General features: G+C 37.0%; 5 protein-coding genes across 6 annotated transcripts in view; all 5 read right to left on the bottom strand.

Annotated features, from left to right (window-relative positions):
• grik1b (glutamate receptor, ionotropic, kainate 1b) overlaps positions 1-2,473 on the bottom strand; it is a 30,871-nt gene extending 28,398 nt beyond the window's left edge. The window contains exon 1 of the mRNA XM_058744529.1: positions 1,862-2,473. Within this exon, the coding sequence (XP_058600512.1) occupies positions 1,862-2,030 (169 nt within the window). The 5' untranslated portion in view covers positions 2,031-2,473. The remainder of the gene's footprint in view (positions 1-1,861) is intronic.
• A 2,215-nt stretch (positions 2,474-4,688) lies between these two features.
• Positions 4,689-21,026, bottom strand: cldn8.3 (claudin 8.3). The gene is made up of 6 exons (XM_058744555.1): positions 20,999-21,026; positions 19,960-20,049; positions 15,806-15,839; positions 7,179-7,287; positions 7,005-7,069; positions 4,689-5,954 (listed from the first exon to the last, which is right to left on the bottom strand). The coding sequence occupies exon 6, from the start codon at positions 5,910-5,912 to the stop codon at positions 4,884-4,886; it is 1,029 nt and encodes a 342-aa protein (XP_058600538.1). The 5' UTR covers positions 5,913-5,954; positions 7,005-7,069; positions 7,179-7,287; positions 15,806-15,839; positions 19,960-20,049; positions 20,999-21,026; the 3' UTR covers positions 4,689-4,883.
• On the bottom strand, positions 9,661-11,439 carry cldn8.1 (claudin 8.1). The gene has a single exon (XM_058744560.1). It carries the CDS (start codon positions 11,304-11,306, stop codon positions 10,509-10,511), a length of 798 nt encoding a protein of 265 aa, XP_058600543.1. The 5' UTR covers positions 11,307-11,439; the 3' UTR covers positions 9,661-10,508.
• cldn8.2 (claudin 8.2) lies at positions 13,620-14,979 on the bottom strand. Its single transcript, XM_058744557.1, has one exon. The coding sequence runs from the start codon at positions 14,903-14,905 to the stop codon at positions 14,012-14,014; it is 894 nt and encodes a 297-aa protein (XP_058600540.1). The 5' UTR covers positions 14,906-14,979; the 3' UTR covers positions 13,620-14,011.
• LOC131520372 (claudin-8-like) lies at positions 17,041-21,034 on the bottom strand. 2 transcript variants are annotated; one of them, XM_058744562.1, is made up of 3 exons: positions 20,999-21,034; positions 19,960-20,049; positions 17,041-18,710 (listed from the first exon to the last, which is right to left on the bottom strand). In XM_058744562.1, exon 3 carries the CDS (start codon positions 18,676-18,678, stop codon positions 17,908-17,910), a length of 771 nt encoding a protein of 256 aa, XP_058600545.1. In that variant the 5' UTR covers positions 18,679-18,710; positions 19,960-20,049; positions 20,999-21,034; the 3' UTR covers positions 17,041-17,907. The 2 variants fall into 2 exon arrangements, with proteins under 2 accessions (XP_058600545.1, XP_058600546.1); XM_058744563.1 differs by lacking the exon at positions 20,999-21,034 and adding an exon at positions 20,766-20,823.
• Positions 21,035-21,854: the final 820 nt, after the last annotated feature.

The following is a 21,854-nucleotide window of genomic DNA, read 5'->3' as shown; positions in this document are numbered from 1 at the left end:
CCTCGCAGTGTTTTGAGGGGTTTTTCTGGATGCCGGGCGTCAGTCCTCACTCTGAGGGTCTCTGAGCAGAAAGCAGATTAGCCCAGCTCGTTTAACATGCTTAACGGGGGCGATTTTCCAGTATCACCCAGCTACTGGGTTTCTAACCAAGCAAAAGCTGAGAGGACTAATTGAAACATCAGCCATATGGAGCAGATTAAAGGGTTGCAGAGAAACAAAGATTAGATTCGACCTCAAACCAGGAGAAATTATACAGGCGGATTAAACACACAAAGAACATTATGAAAAGACCTCAAAGAGAATTATTAACCGCCTCTGATACTAATCATTCTAACTGTTATTTAACTGGTTAAATAACATGACTTCACTATTAACGCCCAAACAATACCACACAATCTTTACATGAGTTATGCATCAACAAACTTATGACATTCATGACCGAAGTGCATTAAATTAGAAACCTCAGGGTCAATAAACCCCCAACAGATCATAAGAAACTGTTAACAGAGGTTTGACCTCTGCATTTCAGCATATCTGTCCATGCTTTATCTCTCAACAGACATCAGGACTGACAAATCAGGATTAGAAGGAATAGACATCAATGTTATCTCTTGCACAACCATTTTCAAAGACATACAAACACAAACTAATGACTCAGGTTGAGAACTTATGAATGATAGTCTGTTATATGCATGGCCAAGTTCAAATTGGGCCAATGTGATCATAAGACTCAACTTCAATTCCAAGTAGATAAATCTAGTTTATACCCAACAAGAATTGCACTCACCAGTGTCAACCACAGCTTGACATAACAAAAGATCAATCATTTTCTAATAAGAAAAACCAAATGCAATCCAAAAGTCACCGAAATTAATTCAGGCTTCAAGGTTTTGTCAAGAAAAACTAACTCAAGTTGCACCAAATGTCTGAATGTCATTGCATTTGATAAGAAAATATTAGTGCTGTCAAACGATTAATCACGATGTGTTTATATATACATAAAAAATATATACACAGAACACACACATATTATGCGAACAAAAACTTTTATTTTGTATGTGATTAATCGCGATTAATCGCTTGACAGCACTAGAACATATCAAATTGCATCTGCATAAAATGAACCAAAATCTTCTTCATCAATGTTACTCAATTACTGTCAATCAACAGCGCTTTGAATGATTTTAAGTGGATTTATCAAGTCAGTTCTTTTCATATTCACACAGGTGTCGTTATAGCCATTGTTTTATTAAAATACACTAAAAAAACAAACAAAAAAAAACATTTGTTGTATGATTTGCTTGTGAAATGCTTGTAAATTTCACAAGTTATAAACAAAGAAACCACAACAACACATTAAGTTTAATGAAATTTTGAAGCAGACTGAAATAGTAGGCTATTTTCTTGTAAAGCATACTCCAATAATCTTTGTTTTATTTACAAAGAAAATTCAATTAACAGTTTACTTCTTTTCAGTGAATATTCTGCTTGCAAAATATGCTTGTGCTATAACCTAAGCTACTTCTTTTAAATAAATGTAACTTTTTTGATATCTAATCTAATAAAATAAGTCACTTTTTTTAAGTGACTTAAGTGTCCAACTACTTTTATACGTGGATAAATAGACCAAAATTATACTTTCATTGCATAGAAGTGAGTATTTCAGGCATGTGACACTTAGCAACAAAACCTAAAGAAGTTGATTTCTAGTTTGTTATCTAATGCACTGACATTCAGACTCATTTTAAGAGTTTAAATATTGCCGAAATAGGCAAAATAAGCAACAACAAAAATGCATCTAGAAATGTAAATTCACAGATAAAAGCACACAGCTGTTATTAATAAAGGTTTTCCTACTCACCGATTCTCAAGACCTGCTGCGCGCTGAGACTGACCTCTGCCATCAGACACAGCAGGACGAAGCTCACACCTGTCCCCTTCAGCATGCTGCACCTGCAGGAGGAACATTCAACATCCATGTCCTTCTTCTTTTTGTATCCATACAGGAATAATTTCCATCCGAGCAGCATCTTTCCACTCACTCGTACTGCTGGGAGTCACCCATCCTCACATCCATAGGTGCTAACTGGGCATCACTTTCCAGAATAAGTCACCGTGAATGAGCATCCCTCCCGCGGTGCTCTCAGGACATAACGGTGCCGACAGAGACCGAGAGCGCACGGGCTCAACTGAGCGCAAACATGGGTCCCTTGTGAAGATTAACTTCAAATCTGGCAGCAGTCGACCTCGACAACGTCTTTGCTCTTTGGTACACCGAGGAAATGATTAAATCTTGTGCCGGAGCTCTGATGGAAACGCACATCTGCCAGCGGATTAAATACCCGTTTATCCGTCACTCGCTGTCTGTGATTTGGTGGAAGACACCTTACTCAACAGCAGTTTGACCTACTTTTAATAATAAAAAAAATAATAAAAATCTTATATTTTAAAAAGTCAAAGAAAACATACAGGTCAGGAGAGAAGTGCGCGGAGGCATCTGTGAGAACTTTATGTGTGAAGCGATGGAGCAGAGATTTGATTCATTCCAATGACTCGAATCTTATAAACAAGTTCTGTTAAAAATGATTCGATCAGATTCGCCTGCGGCTGCTTTTGGAATAGCGTACTACCTAAGAGTAGTATTATGATAGTGCGCTGTTCCGAATTCAGCGTCATTGAATCTTCACTCAACCGATTCGTTTGAACGAGTCGATCGCGTAAGAAATCTACCTGCCAATACATCTACTTCGAGAAGTAGCCTATCATAATTTTGTTTTCCCCCACAAATATCAACAAGTCAAATCAAAACTGGTGTGTTTTAACTTTCCACAGACTGCGAGAGCTTTCAAAACTCTGGATCTGGTTTAGAAGGTGATTACTCATATCCTTTAGGTCATTGTGACAGTGGGTTTATACAGCATTAGAGGGATTACAGAGACAGGATCTGGATCACAGATCATTTAGAAAGAAAAGATACAGTTCAGCCCCAGTAAATAAAGCCAGATCATGTCTTTCTACAGGATGTTTAACACTACTTTGACAACATACTTGACTGTGAATTATAATAAATTCTTGTTGTCATTTTATATTTCTTTATAGTGTAACAGAAGGAAAAATCTCTATAAAATAATTCCAGTGCAATTTACAATTTATAAAATGCCAGCAACAAAAAAGATTCAATTCCCATACTTAACGGAATAGCTAACTTTCAGTTGCTGGTCCCCATTGACTTCCATAGTATGGAGGAGGAAAAAACACGAGTCAATGAGGACCAACTGAAGGTGAAGCATCCCTTTAAGGCCATCTACTGGTTAATCATTATAATAAGTAGAGGAGGTCAGGGCAAGTGATAACATTGTTTTTGAAAGTCAATAAGAGCCTTCAGGAAAATTAAACAAAGAAACAACAATGAAACACAAAAAATCACATTCGAACCATTGAACTTTGGAGTCAAAACTAAAATATCCCTTGTGACAACTAACCCCGATCTTCTCTATTTAATACATTATTCTCTCTCAAAGCCACATTTGATAGAAACAGCAGACTTGGAAAACAATGCATAATTTACACACATTTGTAAGGGGCAATACAAAAAAAAGTACATGATGCAGTATGATTTTATTCCTCTGTTTGCCAAAAGCAGAGAATGATGGGAGATTCACATGGCATCTCTTCAAATATTGTCATGTTCTCAGCTCCGGGACAAACTCACAGCTGTTTATTTAGAGAATAACACACTGCTTCTTAACTGCCAGCAAATATGCACCACCAGTTTGTTGTGCCGTATGCTGATTCAGTGTTTGCTGTCCACATGCCCCAATGTGAAACAGAGGTTGTTTATGGGGGCTGAATGCAGTTGGCATAACAAACAACTGTAGTATTGAGTTCATAACTTCAGCTCGGCATCCATTAACAGTTTTACCTGGAGTACGGGTGGTTTACGTTAGTATTGACATTCAATGGCAGCTGCTCATGGCTGCAGGAAAATGACACCAGTCACAAAACCTTCAATAGCTTCTGTTCTCAGCTGTGAAAACAGCAGACAGGCAAAAATATAAATCCATTTCACACTTTTAAGAGCCCTATGAAAAAATAAAGCACTAGCAAAATTTCTACTTTAATAAAAATAACAAGTTGGGATTTATTTTGCTTGCATTGCATACTGTATATTGTTCTTAGTCTCTCTTTCAAACTACTAGACTTCCAAGCAGGGCACAAGATATCTTAAAATAAGACAATCTAAAAACAAACTACAACATCTTAAAAAAATCAAGATTTTAATCTGCCATTTTTATTTAAGATCCAAGCTTCTCACAGTCTTGGGTATGAAAGAATTAATGTAAAACCTGGATATGATGGAGAAAAAAAAAAGAAAAAAAAGACCTGCAAAAGTAATGAAAATTAATAAAATCTTTAAAAAAAAGAGGATATTTATTAAATTTATATACATATTTTTGTAGTTATATCAAGCTCTAAAATATTTTATTGGGTAGAAGTTACTATTTGAGTTAAAAAAAATTAATTAAAAAAAAGTGACTAAAAAGTAATGTAAATTAATTGGTAATAAAAAAAAGTGTAAAACCAGAAGAACATTGAATCATTGAAATTTCTAGAATAATGGAATATAGCCTATATAAAAATTCTTTATAATTATTTTATTTAATTATTTTGACATACTACCACTCTCTTTGGCTGAAAATAAATAAATAAATAAAAAAGAGGAGAATATTAATTATGAAATTTTAAAATATTGTCTTTGACAATGGGGGGCTTTGGGATGAAAAAGGTCACCGCCTTGAAGAGCTTCATATCCCCACAAAACTTTCTGACCATATTTGTTTTTTTAATTTAAAAAACAAAATGTTGAAATACATCAAAAACACTTATATACGCAATCCAGAGCTACTGTCCGAGCAGTACGACTGCACCCTGGAGTAGTTGTACCCTAAGAAGAGCGGATTCTGCGGCACAGGATGAAACGTGGATCCGGTGGCGTATGAAGCGTACGGATCGCTGCCGTCGCTTCCTTTAAAGTGCGTGGAAAGCTGATGCGGGTAATGTGTGTTCCTGGGTACGTACTGCATCACATTTTGGCCATAATAGTTCGGATTCTGACCATTCTGACTGTACACTAAAGACCCCATGGCCATGGCCTGCATGCTGTAGGGTGAATGTTGGCCACTAGAGGGCGTAATGGCGTAGCTGAACGCGGATGGCGAAAGCTGTTGAATGGAAAGACTGTTGCTCTGGACCAAAGGCTGGTGTCTTATAGAGTTAAAGGTCTGGAAGCGGTTTAAAATGGGTTTGTTAGTTGGTGGACGAGCATGAAATGAGCCTGGTTTTGGATCAACACGACGACAGAGAAATATAATTCCAGACGCCAACAGAAAAGCACTAGTTACCCAACCGATATACAGCGCCTCTCCTAGTTCCCTGCGCTGAGCATCAATCAGTAGAGGGTTGTAGAAGTCTCTAATGATGGTGTGGGCCATCCAGGAGACTGGGATGATCACGCAAACGGACGCTAAAATCTGCATCACCCCCGCGGCCATTGCAATGAGGCTTTTGGCCCGCGGTTGATCCCTGAGACACGACATGCAACGGAGGCCTACGAGAGACACGAGCAGCCCGACTCCAGACAGAGCCAGAGCGCAACACGTCAACCCGCGGGCCGCCTGCAGGTCCGGCGGCAGGAACAGCAGAGAGTCGTAGACTTTGCACTGCATGTGGATGTTGGCCTGTCTGAAGCACGTCATCCACAGACCCTCCCAGCGCGTCTCCATCACGATGATGTTCTCACCGATGAACGCTGTCACTTTCCACATGGGAAGGCCTGTGATGGCCACCGCGCCGATCAGACCGATGATGCCCAGACACAGAGCGATGAGTTCACACTTGCCCTGAACCATCATTGACCTCAGACTCGCACGCTTTTGACTATGTCATCAGTTTTCCTAAAAGTAGAGAAACAGACATAATTGGTTTTGAAATTTACATGAGGGGTCTTTGGCACAGGGCGCTTCTGGCATTTAATCAGTCAGGTTTTTAACAGCACCAGACAAATGCTTTTAAATGCAAACAGCATTATGGCAATTTTACACTTTTAGGAGCCACTGCCAAAATATATACTATAATAAATAGCCTATATAAAACTATTTGTGATTTACAGTACTGTGCAATAGTCACAACATTTGTTCTAAGATGCATGGTTATGTATCATTTGCTTGCTCTATATCTTTTTGCTTTAGTGTTCAATTTTAGAAACATTCCATTGCATTGCAAATATTGTAATGATTTTTAGTAAATTAATGTTTTTATTTAGCATGGATGCATTAAATTGATCAAAAGTTACAGTTAATTTTTTATTCATGTTGCAAAATATTTTTTAAATATTTAAATAAATGCTGCTTCTTTGAAAATGTATCATGATTCCCATACAAACATGAAGCAGCACAATGATTTTCAACATTGATAATAATAAAAATGTTTCTTGAGCAGCAAATCAGTATATTAGAATGATTTCTGAAGGATCGTGTTACACTGAAGACTGGAGTAATGATGCTGAAAATTCAGCTTTGATCACAGGAATAAATTATATTTTACAATACATTCACATAGAATTTTTTTTTTTTTTTTTTTTTTGTTTCGTTTGTAATAATAATGTATCAAGATATTACTGTTGTCAATTGTGATTAGTATGGCTACATTTGAATAGATAAAGATGCTTCCAGCCTCATGATGGTGTAGTTATTGCATCTACCAACAGGGTATATCTGGAGTAAACCTTGACCTATTAAACAGAATGTTCATTTTCCTTTAACAGACTCATTTTCATTTGCATAAAATTATGTAAATGCTCAATTCGTGTCTTAATCAAATGTTTAATTCTGTTGTACTCTACCTAAGGTTTTTCTTTTTTTTCTTTTTTCTGAAGAACATGTCCTGAATGAACATCTCCTCAAATGACAGCAAACTACCCTGAACAAATGAATGAATCCACTCACCCTGTTCTGAACAAAGATAATCCTGTTGGCCAGCGATTTAATGTCCAAATCCAGAGGTCTGGAGTCTGTTAGTAAAACACAGGTGTGTTGTTAGATGTAGTAAATGTTGTTCCCAGATTAAACGGCAGTCCATATGAGTGTTGTATTTTATGCTTTGAATAATGACAAACTTACTCTCTTTGTTATGGGAAAGTGGCATCTGATTGGTTGAGGAAGATGAGGGTAAGTGGAGATGCTGATGGTGCGTTTACTGTCCAGTGGTCATATATGTTGTCAACAAGGTCTCTCTCACATAAACAAACACACTCTCTCAAATGAACAGATGACCTTGACTAAGAAAGTTATAACATTCTGACACTTCAACACTAGAGGGAGGCGCTGCGCCAATCTGGTTACAGGTAAGTTAGTTCTGTCAGGGCTGTTTAACTAGCGCTTTGGAAGCTGATCGAGTGTCCTTTATCCACCTTATGAGGCAACGAAGAAGTAAGCTATTTTATGTCAAGACTTCCGGATATTTATCCACTATACTAGTATCTAGAAGAATAACAAAGTGCAGTAAACGGTAAAACTATTTGTGCTGCAAACCAGTGTGTTTATGATTACGATGATGAATTAAAATCATATAATAGGAAATACCAGTTTACAATATCAAGCCGCAAACATGCTGTTTTTGTACAGCTGAAATAAATGGAAGCCAATGACACCGGAAGCCTCCAACAAATATGACTGCGCCCTCTCTTACATTAAACATAAAAAGTGTATAGTCTGTGACTAACTGGGCAGCAACCTACAGTTTTTTTTTTTTTTTTAACTATGTTTGGTTGCTGCTAAAAGCATTATCTGTTTTTACTGTCATTATTGTCATTTATTATGCATACATTTTATCCAAAGCACAAGCTGTAGTTAGCTTTACCAATGACTTCAGTATTATAGTCTGGGTCACTTCTGCCTGGTGATGACCCACATATTTTGCATTAGCAACCTGAACTGAGGCCACCACAGTGCATATTACATAATACCTCTGATTTAAAACCCAGTGAGCTGTCTTGCTGTTTACTATCCACTCAGGTAACCTAGCTAACTAAAAAACAGAAGAAGTATTCTCACTGGAATTACATTTTTAATTACTCAACTATGTTTTACCAGTATTGTTTAGTATTAAATCAAATGCAAATGCATTTATATTTTTTTCTTCAATGAGCTCATCACAGTGCATTCTGGGATTGCATTCTGCATGAAGGACGACAACAAAAGAATCTCATCAGACAAGTTGCTGCCTATGTTGTTGTTGTTAACTAAAACCATTAAAATATTTTTTGTTAATTGAAATAAAATATAAATGTGACCCTGGACCACAAATTCTTTTTGAGATTTATACATCATCTGAAAGCTGAATAAATAAGATTTCCATTGATGTATGGTTTGTTAGGATCGGACAATATTTGGCCGAGATACAACTGAAAGTCTGGAATCTGAGGGTGCAAAAAAATCTAAATATTGAGAAAATCACCTTTAAAGTTGTCCAAATGAAGTTCTTGGCAATGCATATTATCAATCAAAAATGAAGTTTTGATATATTTACGGTAGGAAATTTTAGTAAATATCTTCATGGAACATGATCTTTACTTAATATCCTAATGATTTTTGGCATAAAAGAAAAATCTATAATTTTGACCCATACGATGTATTTTTGGCTATTGCTACAAATATACCCCAGCGACTTAAGACTGGTTTTGAGGTCCAGGGTCACAAATATACTGTAAGATGAAAGATGAAACTTAAATGGATATTAGAAATAATTTAACTAACTGAAATAATATAAGTTTAAGGTGAAGTAATGTTTCTAAAACTGAAATAAAATAAATGTAAGCTAAATAGAAATATTAAAAAAAAAATAATAATAAAAATAGCACATAAGATTACTAAAACAAAGCTGAAAATAAAAACTGAAAATAAATAAATAAAGCTAACGTACTAGAATAGTATAAACAATACTAAAAAAAAAAAAAAAATTAATCTACGATTCCTTAAAATGCCTCACAGCAAAGGTCACCAATTTTGCACTAAGGCAAAGATTTATTTATATAATTATTTTCATTCAATATGCTATATTTCATCGGATACAAAAAAACCCTGGTCTAGTTATAATAGTTCTCAGTAAAACAGGTCTCACACCAGTCTGTCCAAAAGTATGCAGTTCAAACTTTAAAGCTGCTAGTTCAGTTTTCATGTGTGGGTGTGTATTTCTCTGTTTTCCGAGCTGAACAGCAAATAGTTCGGATCCGTTTCCTGGTTCTGTTGTAGCTCTACTACACTAACAAGCAGCTCTTGTGTGACTCATTCTCTGGGTGTGTCAGAGACGCTCAAGACAATAGGCGTCTTACATTTCACTGCGGTTTTTTTTTTATTTGAAGCTGCAGGGCATAAAGATCTTGAACGCACTGAGCTGAACTAAACCTCCAAATTCAGCACCTGCCTGTAACTCAGATCCCGTGACTTTTTGAGAAAACATGTCCTCTGAAGCATAGAGATGAACAGATTTCTTCTGAGAACTATTACTGTGCACATACACAGCAGAAACCAGAACACTATCTTTTAAAACTACTTGTAATTGCAGAAAGATATGGAGGAATAGTAAATATCTCATCATTAAGGATATTTTTAAACTTGTTTATTGAGTTAAATCATTGTTTTGTGCTTTGATATTTACATAAAAAAACATAACATCTGAATATTAAACACTTATTTCCTTGTTTCTATTTTAGACAGCTTTCAGATAATACAAAAATACCTCAAGTAACATACTTTACAACATCCTGAGGTATGATCTGTACTTCACAATGAATCGTAAAATAACAACAAGTAATCTTTAAAACAATTCTTCATCTCACAGTTCTCAAAGTTCTCTTACTTACATATTTTAAAAATGCCATCGAAACTATATTTAAATTCTGTCAAAAACATTTCCAAGAAACAGAAAAATCTGAAATGTAGGCCTAAATTAGTTACATTTAAAATCTTATTATTATTTTTTCCCCCCAAAATTTTCTTTTTGTAACACCTCTGGTTAGAAGTCCATCCTTTCATCTCTCATTTCCTCCTACTTAGACATTTAAAAAGCCAAAGTAGAAATGGTATTAAAAAACATTCCTAAGAAAGAAACAGGAAAAAATAAATGTAGGCCCAAGTTTGTTACATTTAAAACCATTTAAATATTTCCAAATAGTATTTTTTACCTTGTGTAAAAAAAGCTTTGGTTAAAAGTCCTTTCCATCTGTCACATGCTCCTGCATAGATATGAGTACAAATAACATCTAAATGTAGCCAAAAACATTACCAAGTATGAAACAGGGGGAAAAAATGAAATGTAGGACTAACTTACATAAAACATTTTTTCCAAATATTCTTTTTTAAAAACTTTTGGTTAGAAGTTCGTCCTTTCCATCTCTCTCTAACACACACACAAGCACAAACACACAAGTCTGTGAAACGTCCAGCTGGATTTCAGAGATAAGCCACGGCGCTGCGGGCGGACGGATGTCGGGACGGATGTCGGGACGGCTGTATGAACGACTGTTGTCTGGACGGTTGGTACGACTGCTCGATGAACGACGGTGGCCCGGACGGGTAACTGTACACCGAACGGGGCTGAGGGTGGTAGGCCACGGGTTGCGGTTGATAGGCCACATAGGGCGCATTCCTGGTGTACATGTACCTCGGATCCGGGCCCTTGTCCAGGGGGCCGCTGCAGCAGGTGAATATGCACCCGCCGGCGAATAAGAAGGCAGATGACACCCAACCGATGTACAATGCCTCCCCGAGTTCTCTACGCTGGGCGTCGATGAGCAAGGGGTTGTAGAAGTCTTGGATGATGGCGTGTCCGGTCCAGGAGATGGGGATGATGCAGCAGAGGCAGCCCGCTAGGATCATGCAGCCAGCGATGATCAGAACCATCCGCTTGGCGCGGTCATTCCCTTGGATGCATGCCGTGCACCTCATCCCGGCAATGGCGATTAGTAAACCCAGCCCGGTCAACGCCACGGAGCAGCACATGAGCCCCCGAGCAGCCTGGAGGTCTGGAGACAGCGCTAGTAAAGAGTCATACACCTTACACTGCATCCGAATGTTGGCCTGCCGAAAGCAGTTCATCCACAAGCCCTCGTAGCGGGTCTCCATCACGATGATGTTCTCTCCGATGAATGCCGTCACCCGCCACATCGGCATCCCGGTGCTGGCCGCCACCCCAATGAGGCCGAGCAGGCTCACACACATTCCCACGATCTCCAGGGCGCCATTCGCCATGATTCCAGAAGTCTGAAGAGTGAGGACTGGTTTCGACTGTGAGGTTTTGCATCCCGCTGGAATGGGAGCTGATAGGTGTTCACCTGTTCCCAGCCTACGCCCTCTCGCTCAGGGGAGGGAGGGAACGCCGGGGCTGGTTGCTATGAAATCATATCCCCCCTGCGAGTGTTTGTGTCTGGTTTTGTGTCACTGGGGGAGGAGAGGGAGGAGCTCGTAGCCGTGTTGATGTTTGCTCAGCAGGCAGCGTTTTCTGGCGGAGATCCTGTTAAGTGAGGAAATGCAGCTGAAGGGGTTACTGAACAGCCAGATACGAGCAAACACACAACAGCTCTGGACTGCTGTCAATGTTTAACACCACTGGTGTTGTGGCTCATTAAATTGCTGTCTGAAATGTTCAGAAGAACCTTTTTTTGAAGTCAGCTGATCATGTTGATGTTTTACCTTTAGTTAAAGATGAAAAGTGTGTCATTTCTGCTCTGCAAACAGTCTTTCAGTACTTTTAAAATTCAGTTTGATGCTGAGTGGTTTCTAGCATGTTGCTACACGGATGCTAAGGTGTTCTCAGGGAACCACAGAAAGCAACCACATAGCAACATGCTAAGTACCACTCAGAGCATAAGCAACCGCATAGTAACATTCTAAAAAAAAACATTTACAACTCTTTAGCAGCTGCATAGCAACACCTTAGCAACCTTTATACAGTCGACCATTTTTGTAGTTCCATTCGATGCCGAGTGCTTCTTAGCATGCTACTAAGTGGTTGCTAGGGTGTTACTATGCCGCTGCTACTGGGTTGTGAGTGCTTTATAGAATGTTACTATGCGGTTGCTACACTCTAAAAAATGCTGGGTTAAATACAACCCAGCGCTGGGTCAAATATGGACAAACCCAGCGGTTGGGTTAAATGTTTAACCCAACCTTCTGGGTAGTTTTATTTAGCTCAACTGTTGTTTAAAAATTACTATACGGCTGGCTTAAAATGAACCCAAAATAGGTTGTAAATTAAAAATCAGACGCATAATTACTAGAGGCATCAGCAAAAATCAAAAGGTGAACATTTATTAATAAGCAATTTTTTTATTTTTTTTATTTATTATTTAATTATTATTTATTCAACTAATTAATGCATGTTCATTTATTGAACATATAAATAAATGTTAATTTCCATCCTATTTTGGGTTAATTTTAAGCTTGAAATATAGTAATTGTAAAGCAATAGCTGTGTTAAATAAACATTTAACCTAATCGCTGTGGGTCAAAACAACCCAGTTGCTGGATTTGTTCATATTTCACCCAGCGCTGCATGGGTTGTTTTTAACCCAGCATTTTTTAGAGTGTAGTAGGGTGTTGCTATGCAGCTACGGAGGGGTTCTGATTAGTTTTTAGAATGTTGCTGTGTAGCTGCAAAGTAATTCTAAATGTTTTTTTTTTTTTAGAATGTTACTATGAGGTTGCTAATGTGTTGCCATGCAGCTGCTTAGGGGTTTTGAGTGCTTTATAGAATGTTACTATGCAGTTACTAGGGTGTTGCTATGCAGTTGCTATGGGGTTCTGAGTAGTTTTTAGAATGTTGCTATGCAGCTGCAAAGGGGTTCTATTTTTTTTTTTTTAGAATGTTACTATGTGTTTGCTAAGGTGTTGCTATGCAGCTGCAAAGGGGTTCTACCTTTTTAGAATGCTACTGTGCGGTTGCCAGGATGTTGCTATGCAGCTGCTTAGGGGTTCTGAGCTGTTTTTAGTATGCTGCTCAAAACACCTTAGCAGCTGCATAGCAACATCTTAGCAACCTTTGTGTATCTTTGCAATTCCATTTAATGCTGAGTGTTTTTAGAATGTTGCTATGCAGAACAACCTAGCAATAACATAACAACATTACTCAGAACATCTAGCAACAACCTAGCAAACTTTGTACTATTAAGCATTTTCTTCAGACAGTGTACAGAATCAAGATTCTGTTCTCTTTAAGATGGCTGACAGTAACTGTGATATTTTAATCATTTTCATCAGCGAGTGCAGATAAGAATTTGGATCATAACATTATTTTGCTGCGTTAACTTTTTCCAGCTACATCTTAGATCACATACACGTCTCTTCTGGTCACACAAACACATAGTCAGTGTCACTCATGTCTGCTGGTGAATTTGCATTAGGGGTGTGATGTTTTGAGCTTATGGAGCAACAGAAGAGAAATGTACACTGGAAAACCACCTCGACTGGTTCGACCAGTGTTGCCTTAAAAAACAACAAAATGATGTCATCAAATCCAGGAAGGGAATATTTTAAGTCTACAAACCAGGAACTAGTACATCCACATTTCTTTTCACACATTTATTTAATACAATTAAAATCAAACCAGTGCTTTAAAAATGGACAAAGTGGAAAACAAACACAATCATATCACAGAGTCAACATTAAGTCACGGATACACAGTTAAATGCTGTGTGGAAATATCCCACATGTTGGTGTTATTAATTTTAGCACATATTGCATATTATTTCTGTGCAAATAACAAACAGTCTTTTAGACAAGAAGGAAATGCATTCAAATCAAGTATGTAAAAACTAACATCCACATATACAGTCATATAGAGGCTCCATCCGTCCTGCTCTCTTCTGAATCTTAATGCAGATCGTTCCCAACTCAACTTCTTTATTGGAGTCTCTATAGAAGATTTTAGTGGTAAAGCACAGCACTCACTGTGTGTCTCAGTATCTTGGAGGGTTATAAACTGTCGGGACAGGAGAATAGGCCGGTTGATAGTTATAACCAGGCTGGTATCCGTATGCAGGCTGGTATCCGTATTCGGGCCTGTAGGAGTAGTTATACGGAGCCGATCCGGACCGATACATAACAGAAGCCATGTCCTGTTTATCCTGGGTCCGTGGTGCATGTCGACAGAGCAGAATCACCCCAGCGCAGAAAAGGAAAGCTGAAGAGACCCATCCGATATACAAAGCCTCTCCAAGCTCTCTACGTTGGGCGTCAATTAACAGCGGGTTGTAGAAGTCCTGGATGATCACATGAGCCGTCCAAGACACGGGAATGATGGTGGTCAAGCAGCCAGCCAAAAACAAACACCCTCCGCTCACCAAAACAATGTGCTTGGTTTTGGGACGGGAGTCTACCAGACGGGTACAGCGCATCCCGACGGCTGACAAGATGCAGGCGAAGGTGGTCAAAGCGACAGAGGAGCACATGAGACCCCTGGCGGCCTGGAGGTCAGCTGGGAGGAACAGCAGAGAATCATAGACTTTGCATTGCATTCGGATGTTGGCTTGCCGGTAGCAGTTCATCCACAATCCCTCCCAACGCGTCTCCATCACGATGATGTTCTCCTGGATGAACGCCGTGACCTTCCACATCGGGAGGCCCGTGACGGAGGCGACGCCGATCAGTCCGACGAAGCCGATGATCAGCGCGACAACCTCGCAGCAGATGGATTCCCGTCTCTTTCTCTTCTCGCGCTTCAGCTGATCATCGTACGCCTCTTTCGCCGACTTCTCATCCGGATATCCCGTGTATACACTGCCCCCATAGGTTTTGTCCAAGTAGGACTTATCCGCGTAGGATTTGGCCATGTAAGACCCGGCATAAGACATGATGGTCGAGTGCCAGGACAAAACGACGAAGGATCAGACACAGATGTACCGCTGCTGTCCTTCACTGTGGTGTTTCTCAACTGAGACCGGAAGATCCAGATGACAAGTATTTACAGACAAGAAAAATGTTAATGATGTTATGTGAACAGACTGGTTCACCTTCTCCTGGAGAATCTGATAAACAGCTCTAAGGAAACTGGTGATACTTGAAATGTTCAAACAAACGTGCCCACGGCTGACATTTTCAAATTCTACCATAAGGTGGCTTCTAAATATGAATATTTTCTTCAGAACAAAATGCAAGCACAAAATACAATATAGCTTTAGGAATGGTTAATTAAAATTAGTGCTGTCAAACGATTAATCGCGATTAATCGCATACAAAATAAAGGTTTTTGTTTGCATAATATATGTTCTGTGTATATTTAGTATGTATATATGAATACACATACATACAGTATATATTTTGAAAATATTATCATATATTTACGTCTATAATTATATTCATAAAAGTTATATTATAAATATATTTAATATATAAAGAAAAATTTTTTTTCTGAAATATATACATGCATATGTATGTATTTATATATACATAATAAATATACACAGTATACATACATATTATGTAAACAAAACTTTTATTTTGGATGCGATGAATCGCGATTAATCATTTGACAGCAATAATTAAAATGTAATTAAAGGTAACTTTTAAGGTAAGATCTTTTCAAGACCAACGCCCCCACAATAATACTATAAAAATAATAAAATATAAAAATAAATAAATAAATAAAATAAAAATTTATACTTTCTCAATCAAACAATATAATAATAATAATATTATATAATAGTAATAATAATAATAATAATATACAAAATAAACATTAAATCAATACTTACCAACTTGCCCAATCAAACTAAAAAGTATCAAACACTACAAAAGACAAAAAAACAAAACAAAAAAACAATTAAAATGGGAAGTTTCATAACATGCATATACACAATTTTAATGCTCAAGTAATAAAAATACATTACTACTACTACTATTTAATATAAAATAATTATTATTATTATTTAGTATAATCTTTGTGATTGCTTTTATTAACTATACACACAAATATACTGTATGTTAAATGAATACAGCTAAGGAGACTCTAACTGAGTTCGGAGTAATGTTTCAGCTTCATCTCATGTTTTTCCTAAAATTCCTGAGGAAAATAAAAAAATATCAAACAATAGGTCACATATGAAAAGAATGTGTTTAGAAGCTCAGATAATTTAATTGATCATCTCTTGGAAGAATTTAAAGGAAAATGTTTGAGTTCATATTGTGATCTCTGACATAATTGCAAGCTTCAATATCTTGGCAAATCCAAGCACAGTTTGAGATATTGAATCTTCTGAAACTCTTGAGAGATCTTAAAAGAAATCTGAGAAGCAGAAGACAAAAGCAAAAGTCTATTTGCTTTCCACTGGGTTTCACTGCTGTCTAGTAGAAACAATCAAGATATTAAATGTAGATCATATTTGTGATTTTTCCTTTTCTATTGTTACTGCCAAATGAAACACTTTTTTTTTTTTTTTTTTTGTCAAGACGTTCCTGAACTTGAATTCCCCATGAAGTCCCTGATCTACAGCGGTTTCCTTCAGCACCAGGTCAGGTGTTACAGGTATCACAGCGTTTCCAGGTAAGATACTGAACTAGAACCTGACAAATGATGGAGGTGGAACCTGAGAGGCTTAAGTGTCAAAACACACACACAGTCTCCATCTGTAGATATCTCATCCATCTAACAGCAGTCCAGTGTCAGTGTAGCTTACATTTAGTTTCACTTACAGTAAATAAATGCATGTGGGTGTTAAAATTGTTTTGAAGTGTTTTGAGCGTGTCAGATGCAAATCAGCAAATGCAGACAGCATGTCAGTATTTTTGCCATGTTTTCTCGTCCTGTCTGCTTTGTGTATACAGTCAGGTGGATTGAATACGACTGATGCAATTGTTTTTCAAATAAAAGTTGTAGCATGCTGAAATTAAAGAATTATGCTTCAAACCTATAGTAAAGACAAATCAGTTTTCTTTGAGAAACACACAACTTAGACACCAATGTTAGTGTTTAATGATCCTTAATATAGTTTCCTTTTAACTGTAATGTTTAATATTACAATTGCAATATTACAATTACTATAAAATGTAACAGTGCAATATGTATTATAAGTATACATAATAGACTATTTGATTATAAAAGGGGGGGAAAAATACTTTTTTTTATAATTTATAACTTTTTTTGCACAAATAATGCATTTTTATAGATTACCCTGACAGCTTTTTTACTCTCATTCACAATTTCATAATTCAGACATGTATAAAAATAGCTGGGTAAATCATGTTTGCAGATGCACAAGTTAATGTCATCACTTTCCTACAAACACAGAACTAAATCAATTCCCATAATATATAACAGTTCAATATTTATTTATAAATATAAGTAATAAAAATACTTTATCATGTATATATACATATAGACACACACACACACACACACACAATAAATCAATTACTATAATATATAATAATAATATATTTCATTATAAGTAAATAAATAATATTTGATTTTAAAAATTACAAACTAAATGTACTATTTTTGCAAATAATGCACATATTTTAAAGATTACAATGACAGACAGCTTGTTTAGTCTCATTCTTCATTTACTACTTGAATATAAACTAAATAAAAAATATCTAAAAACAGCAAGTAAATCATATGTTTGAGGATGCACAAGTAAATTTCAAGAACACAAAATTTTGAAAATATAATATACAATCATATCAACAGACACTAATGTGTTTAGTTAGTTAATGAGGAACATTTAATGTAATAAACCAGGATTCAGTACACTGATTCATATGGCCAAGTCAGCCAAGAAACATAAATGCAGTTCAAAATTTGCAAAGAAATAAAAGCAAATAAACAAACTGAAGTGAAGTGAGTCAGTTCTGTCTGTCAGACGTACTGACTCTTCCGGTACGAGTCAGAAGAAGGTGTCCGTCCCAGCATGCTCATTCCCAGCTTGTCCTTTTCCACTGCGATGTACGGCTTCTTCTGCTCCTCGTCCTTCCTGTGACGGGGGCTGTAACGGCACAGCAGTATCACCCCCGCGATCAGGAGGAGCATGAACGTAGCGAAGCCCAGATACAGCGCCTGTCCAATCTCCCGCTTCTGCGCCTCCACCACCATCGGGTTGTAGAAGTCTCTGATGATGGAGTGAGTGGACCAGCTGACGGGAAGAAGAGTGGCGAGGCTAGCGACCACGAACAGACACCCGCCCACCAGCAGGATCACGTTCTTGCCCCTGGTGTCATCATGGCAGCAGTCTGTGCCCCTCATCCCGCAGACGGACACCAAGACGGCCAGGACGGCGAGAGTGATGGAGGCGCACATGAGCCCGCGGGCCGCCTGGATGTCCGCCGGCAGGATGAGCAGAGAGTCGTAGACTTTGCACTGCATGTTGATGTCCGCCTGCCGTATGCAGGCCATCCATAACCCCTCCCACAGCGTCTCCATCACGATGAGGTTGGACCCGATGTAGGCCGTCACCTTCCACATGGGCATGGCGGTCACCGCGATGGTCCCAACCAGACCGATGGTGCCCAGAACCAGAGCCAAGATCTCCAGCTTAGCCCTCATGACGGCAGAAGTGAGGTGAAATGCAGCGTGTTTGATTAAATGTACACGGGTTATCTGACAGGAATCAGATAGGAGGGGTTTGTCCATCAGTGCTATGCGGTAACACTGGTTTCTGGTGGCTGATGACAAAATGACTTAGTTAGTTTTTAAAGCAAGTCCATAAGTTCAAGCATCTGTTGATATAGCAGTAACTGATCTCGCTGGTTAAACACATAACCGTCTCCAAGCCAGTGACACACGACTGGAGCTAAAGCAGTATGACTATAAAATAATTCAAAATAAATTTTAAAATTAAAAATGTAAATAAAATAGTTTAAAATAAAAATAAAACTATTTACAATATTTAAAATTATTTAAAATTGTAAGAAAATGAAATAATTTAAAACAAAATAATAAAATATAAAATAATTTAAAATAACATAAATCAAGCTAAAAGAGATCAATATTAAGATCAATATTTTAATTCGTTCTCTCAAAACATTTTTTTCTTGGAAAAAGATTAAAGGTTTCTTTGAAAATGTGGATATATGAGGGAATTGTGATTTGTAGACTTGGGAAAAAGTCATTGAAATGAATAAAAATCATTGGTAACATTTTCTTGAGGTTTTGATACATACTACATTATAAAATTTTAATGCATTTAATATTTCTTGTAATGTACCTTACATTGTATGATCACATGAATGATTGTAACCACATTTATAATACTTATCCAATTATAATTATACCTTTCGAAAGTATATTTCATTAAAACATATGACAAACAACCAATTTTAGATGATATATATATATATACACACACAAAAAAAGATAATATGTGACCCTGGACCACAAAACCAGTCTTAAGTGTCAATTTTTCGAAATTGAGATTTATACATAATCAGAAAGCTGGTTAAATAAGCTTTCCATTGATGTATGGTTTGTTAGGATCGGACAATATTTGAAAATCTGGAATCTGAGGGTGCAAAAAATCAAAATATTGAGAAAATTGCCTTTAAAGTTGTCCAAATGAAGTTCTTAGCAATGCATATTACTAATCAAAAATTAAGTTTTGATATATTTACGGTAAGAAATTTACAAAGTATCATGGAACATGATCTTTACTTAATATCCTAATGATTTCTGGCATAAAAGAAAAATCGATCATTTTGACCCATACAATGTATTTTTGGCTATTGCTACAAATATATCCCAGCGACTCAAGACTGGTTTTGTGGTCCAGGGTCACATATATTAGAAATATACTATAAAAATATATTAGATTACATGAATGGCCCTTGAATCTTGTAGTAAATAATTTGGGGTCAAAAGGTCAAATAGGTTGAGGGTTAGTTTCCAAAAATGACTATTTTCTTATTATTTAGTCACCCTCATTCTGATCCAGATCTTGCTGTCGAGTAGAAAATGAGAATTCATCGTTAAGTAGTTATTTTCCACTTAGTGCCCACATCTTGAAAGCTGCGAAATGTGAAAATATATACACAAATACATTAGAAGTGCATATATGAATTTAATCAGTCATTTGAGAAACTAGTAACAGTGAGATGCTTATTCAAGAGAGTAGAACTACAGCTAATGGCAACATTCACCAATCGCCACTTGCAAGTGAAAACTTACTTTAAAACCATTATCAGTAACACTGCAAGGACAAAACAACATAACTGAATAAATCAAACTGTAAGAATGCTAATCTGAATCTTGTTGTTCTAAGTAATTAAATCAAATCAGAAACTCTTCTAATAGATTTGACCTCAATTTAATCAAGTTAACATTGAGGATGACTAGAGTTTTTTTTCCTCGAAACTGTTTCAACGCATCAAATAATCCATGCATTAAGCCGCCAAAATGAAAATATGAGGAAAATGCTTTTGTGACAGGTGCCTTTCTTCTGACAGCAGATGCTGTGTCACTATTGTGCATGTATTGCATAATCCCATTTCAGAAACTAAAGTGTATTTACATTTCAGTGTGTTATGCTTAATTTTGACTCCTAGGCCTGAAGGATTCAGATATAAATCCTGGCTGAGCATCAGATCATGTTGAGTATGTTAACAGAAGCCCACAGAGAGCAGAAGCGTGTCTCACCTGAGCTAAAATGTCACTAATGTTCATGTAAAACACAGTGAGCTATAAGCGGTTAGAGGTTCATTGTAAGTCAACAGAAACTTTCAAACCTGTCTGACGGGTCAGACCGCTGAGACTAAGTTTCATATGTCAACTCAGTCAGAGAACAAGAGTGACATTTAACATCACATGACTCGTTCAGTCAACACTACACTTTTCCTGCAAGACAGCACTTTACTTCCCTTTAACCTCACAGTAGAGATGCTCCACTTAATACATGACCAGAAAAATACATATATGCGGCATTTAAGCAGATTTTTGTAGAAAAAAGATGATTGTTTACGTTTGAGGTCGATGAAAACACGCTCCTCAGATTTGCATATTTACACGAAATGTTTGTGCGCCATCTAGCGAATCTATGCAAAACTGCGCCTTAAACGTCAAAATATTGAACACAATTTCAAAGCATTCAATTAAAAAAATAACAAACTAACGGTATTTATTTTACATATACCACGTTATGTTACGTTTACGTTAAGTAAATTATGCTTTTCTCGTGGTAAACACATAGATAATGATGTGTTTATGATGACCATTCGCTACGTGTTACTATTTCCATAATTTTACCAGGTACCATGCCCTTACGAAAATCATCCCTGCTAAAAAATAAATAAAAAATCAATAGAAGCCCAATAGAAACAATCACAGAAATTCTAATGGTTTCCATTAAAATACCATTATAAACCATTAGCTCTTAACAGTAAAACCATTACAAAATTGCTTTTTATAGTGTGTTTTGGGCATTTTTCCAACAGGATTTAACATCCCACCAATAGAATCCATCACACACCAGTAGACACCATTATAGCTTCCACTAAAATCAATACAATTCCCATTATATCCATTAAAACCATTACATTTTCTATTGTGTTTTGGGCAGGGCTCTATTGATTTTTTTCAGCAGGGATATATGCTAGTGAAAGTGTGGTAACCACAGTTTTACTACAAATACCATGGCTAAACTATGGTTAGTTTAGCAAACCATTGTGATTGCCATGTTTTTTTTCTTTTTGTAGTGAAACCATGGTTAATGTTCTACAGTAGCTACTTTTAGAAACTCTGTAAATTAGGCTAATATTTAGCCTAAATGTTGGTTCATTTAGTACAAATTTGCCACAACTTGATACCCTGCTGAAAAA

Source organism: Onychostoma macrolepis, chromosome 15 (assembly GCF_012432095.1).
Source record: "Onychostoma macrolepis isolate SWU-2019 chromosome 15, ASM1243209v1, whole genome shotgun sequence".
NCBI lineage: Eukaryota > Metazoa > Chordata > Actinopteri > Cypriniformes > Cyprinidae > Onychostoma > Onychostoma macrolepis.
The sequence above is the reverse complement of the archived record's forward strand: the minus strand, read 5'-3'. Positions and strand labels throughout refer to the sequence as shown.

Excerpts from the sequence above, each read along its gene's own strand:
- cldn8.3 (XM_058744555.1), bottom strand. The coding sequence starts at position 5,912 with ATGATGGTTCAGGGCAAGTGTGAACTCATCGCTCTGTGTCTGGGCATC.
- cldn8.1 (XM_058744560.1), bottom strand. The coding sequence starts at position 11,306 with ATGGCGAATGGCGCCCTGGAGATCGTGGGAATGTGTGTGAGCCTGCTC.
- cldn8.2 (XM_058744557.1), bottom strand. The coding sequence starts at position 14,905 with ATGTCTTATGCCGGGTCTTACATGGCCAAATCCTACGCGGATAAGTCC.
- LOC131520372 (XM_058744562.1), bottom strand. The coding sequence starts at position 18,678 with ATGGACAAACCCCTCCTATCTGATTCCTGTCAGATAACCCGTGTACAT.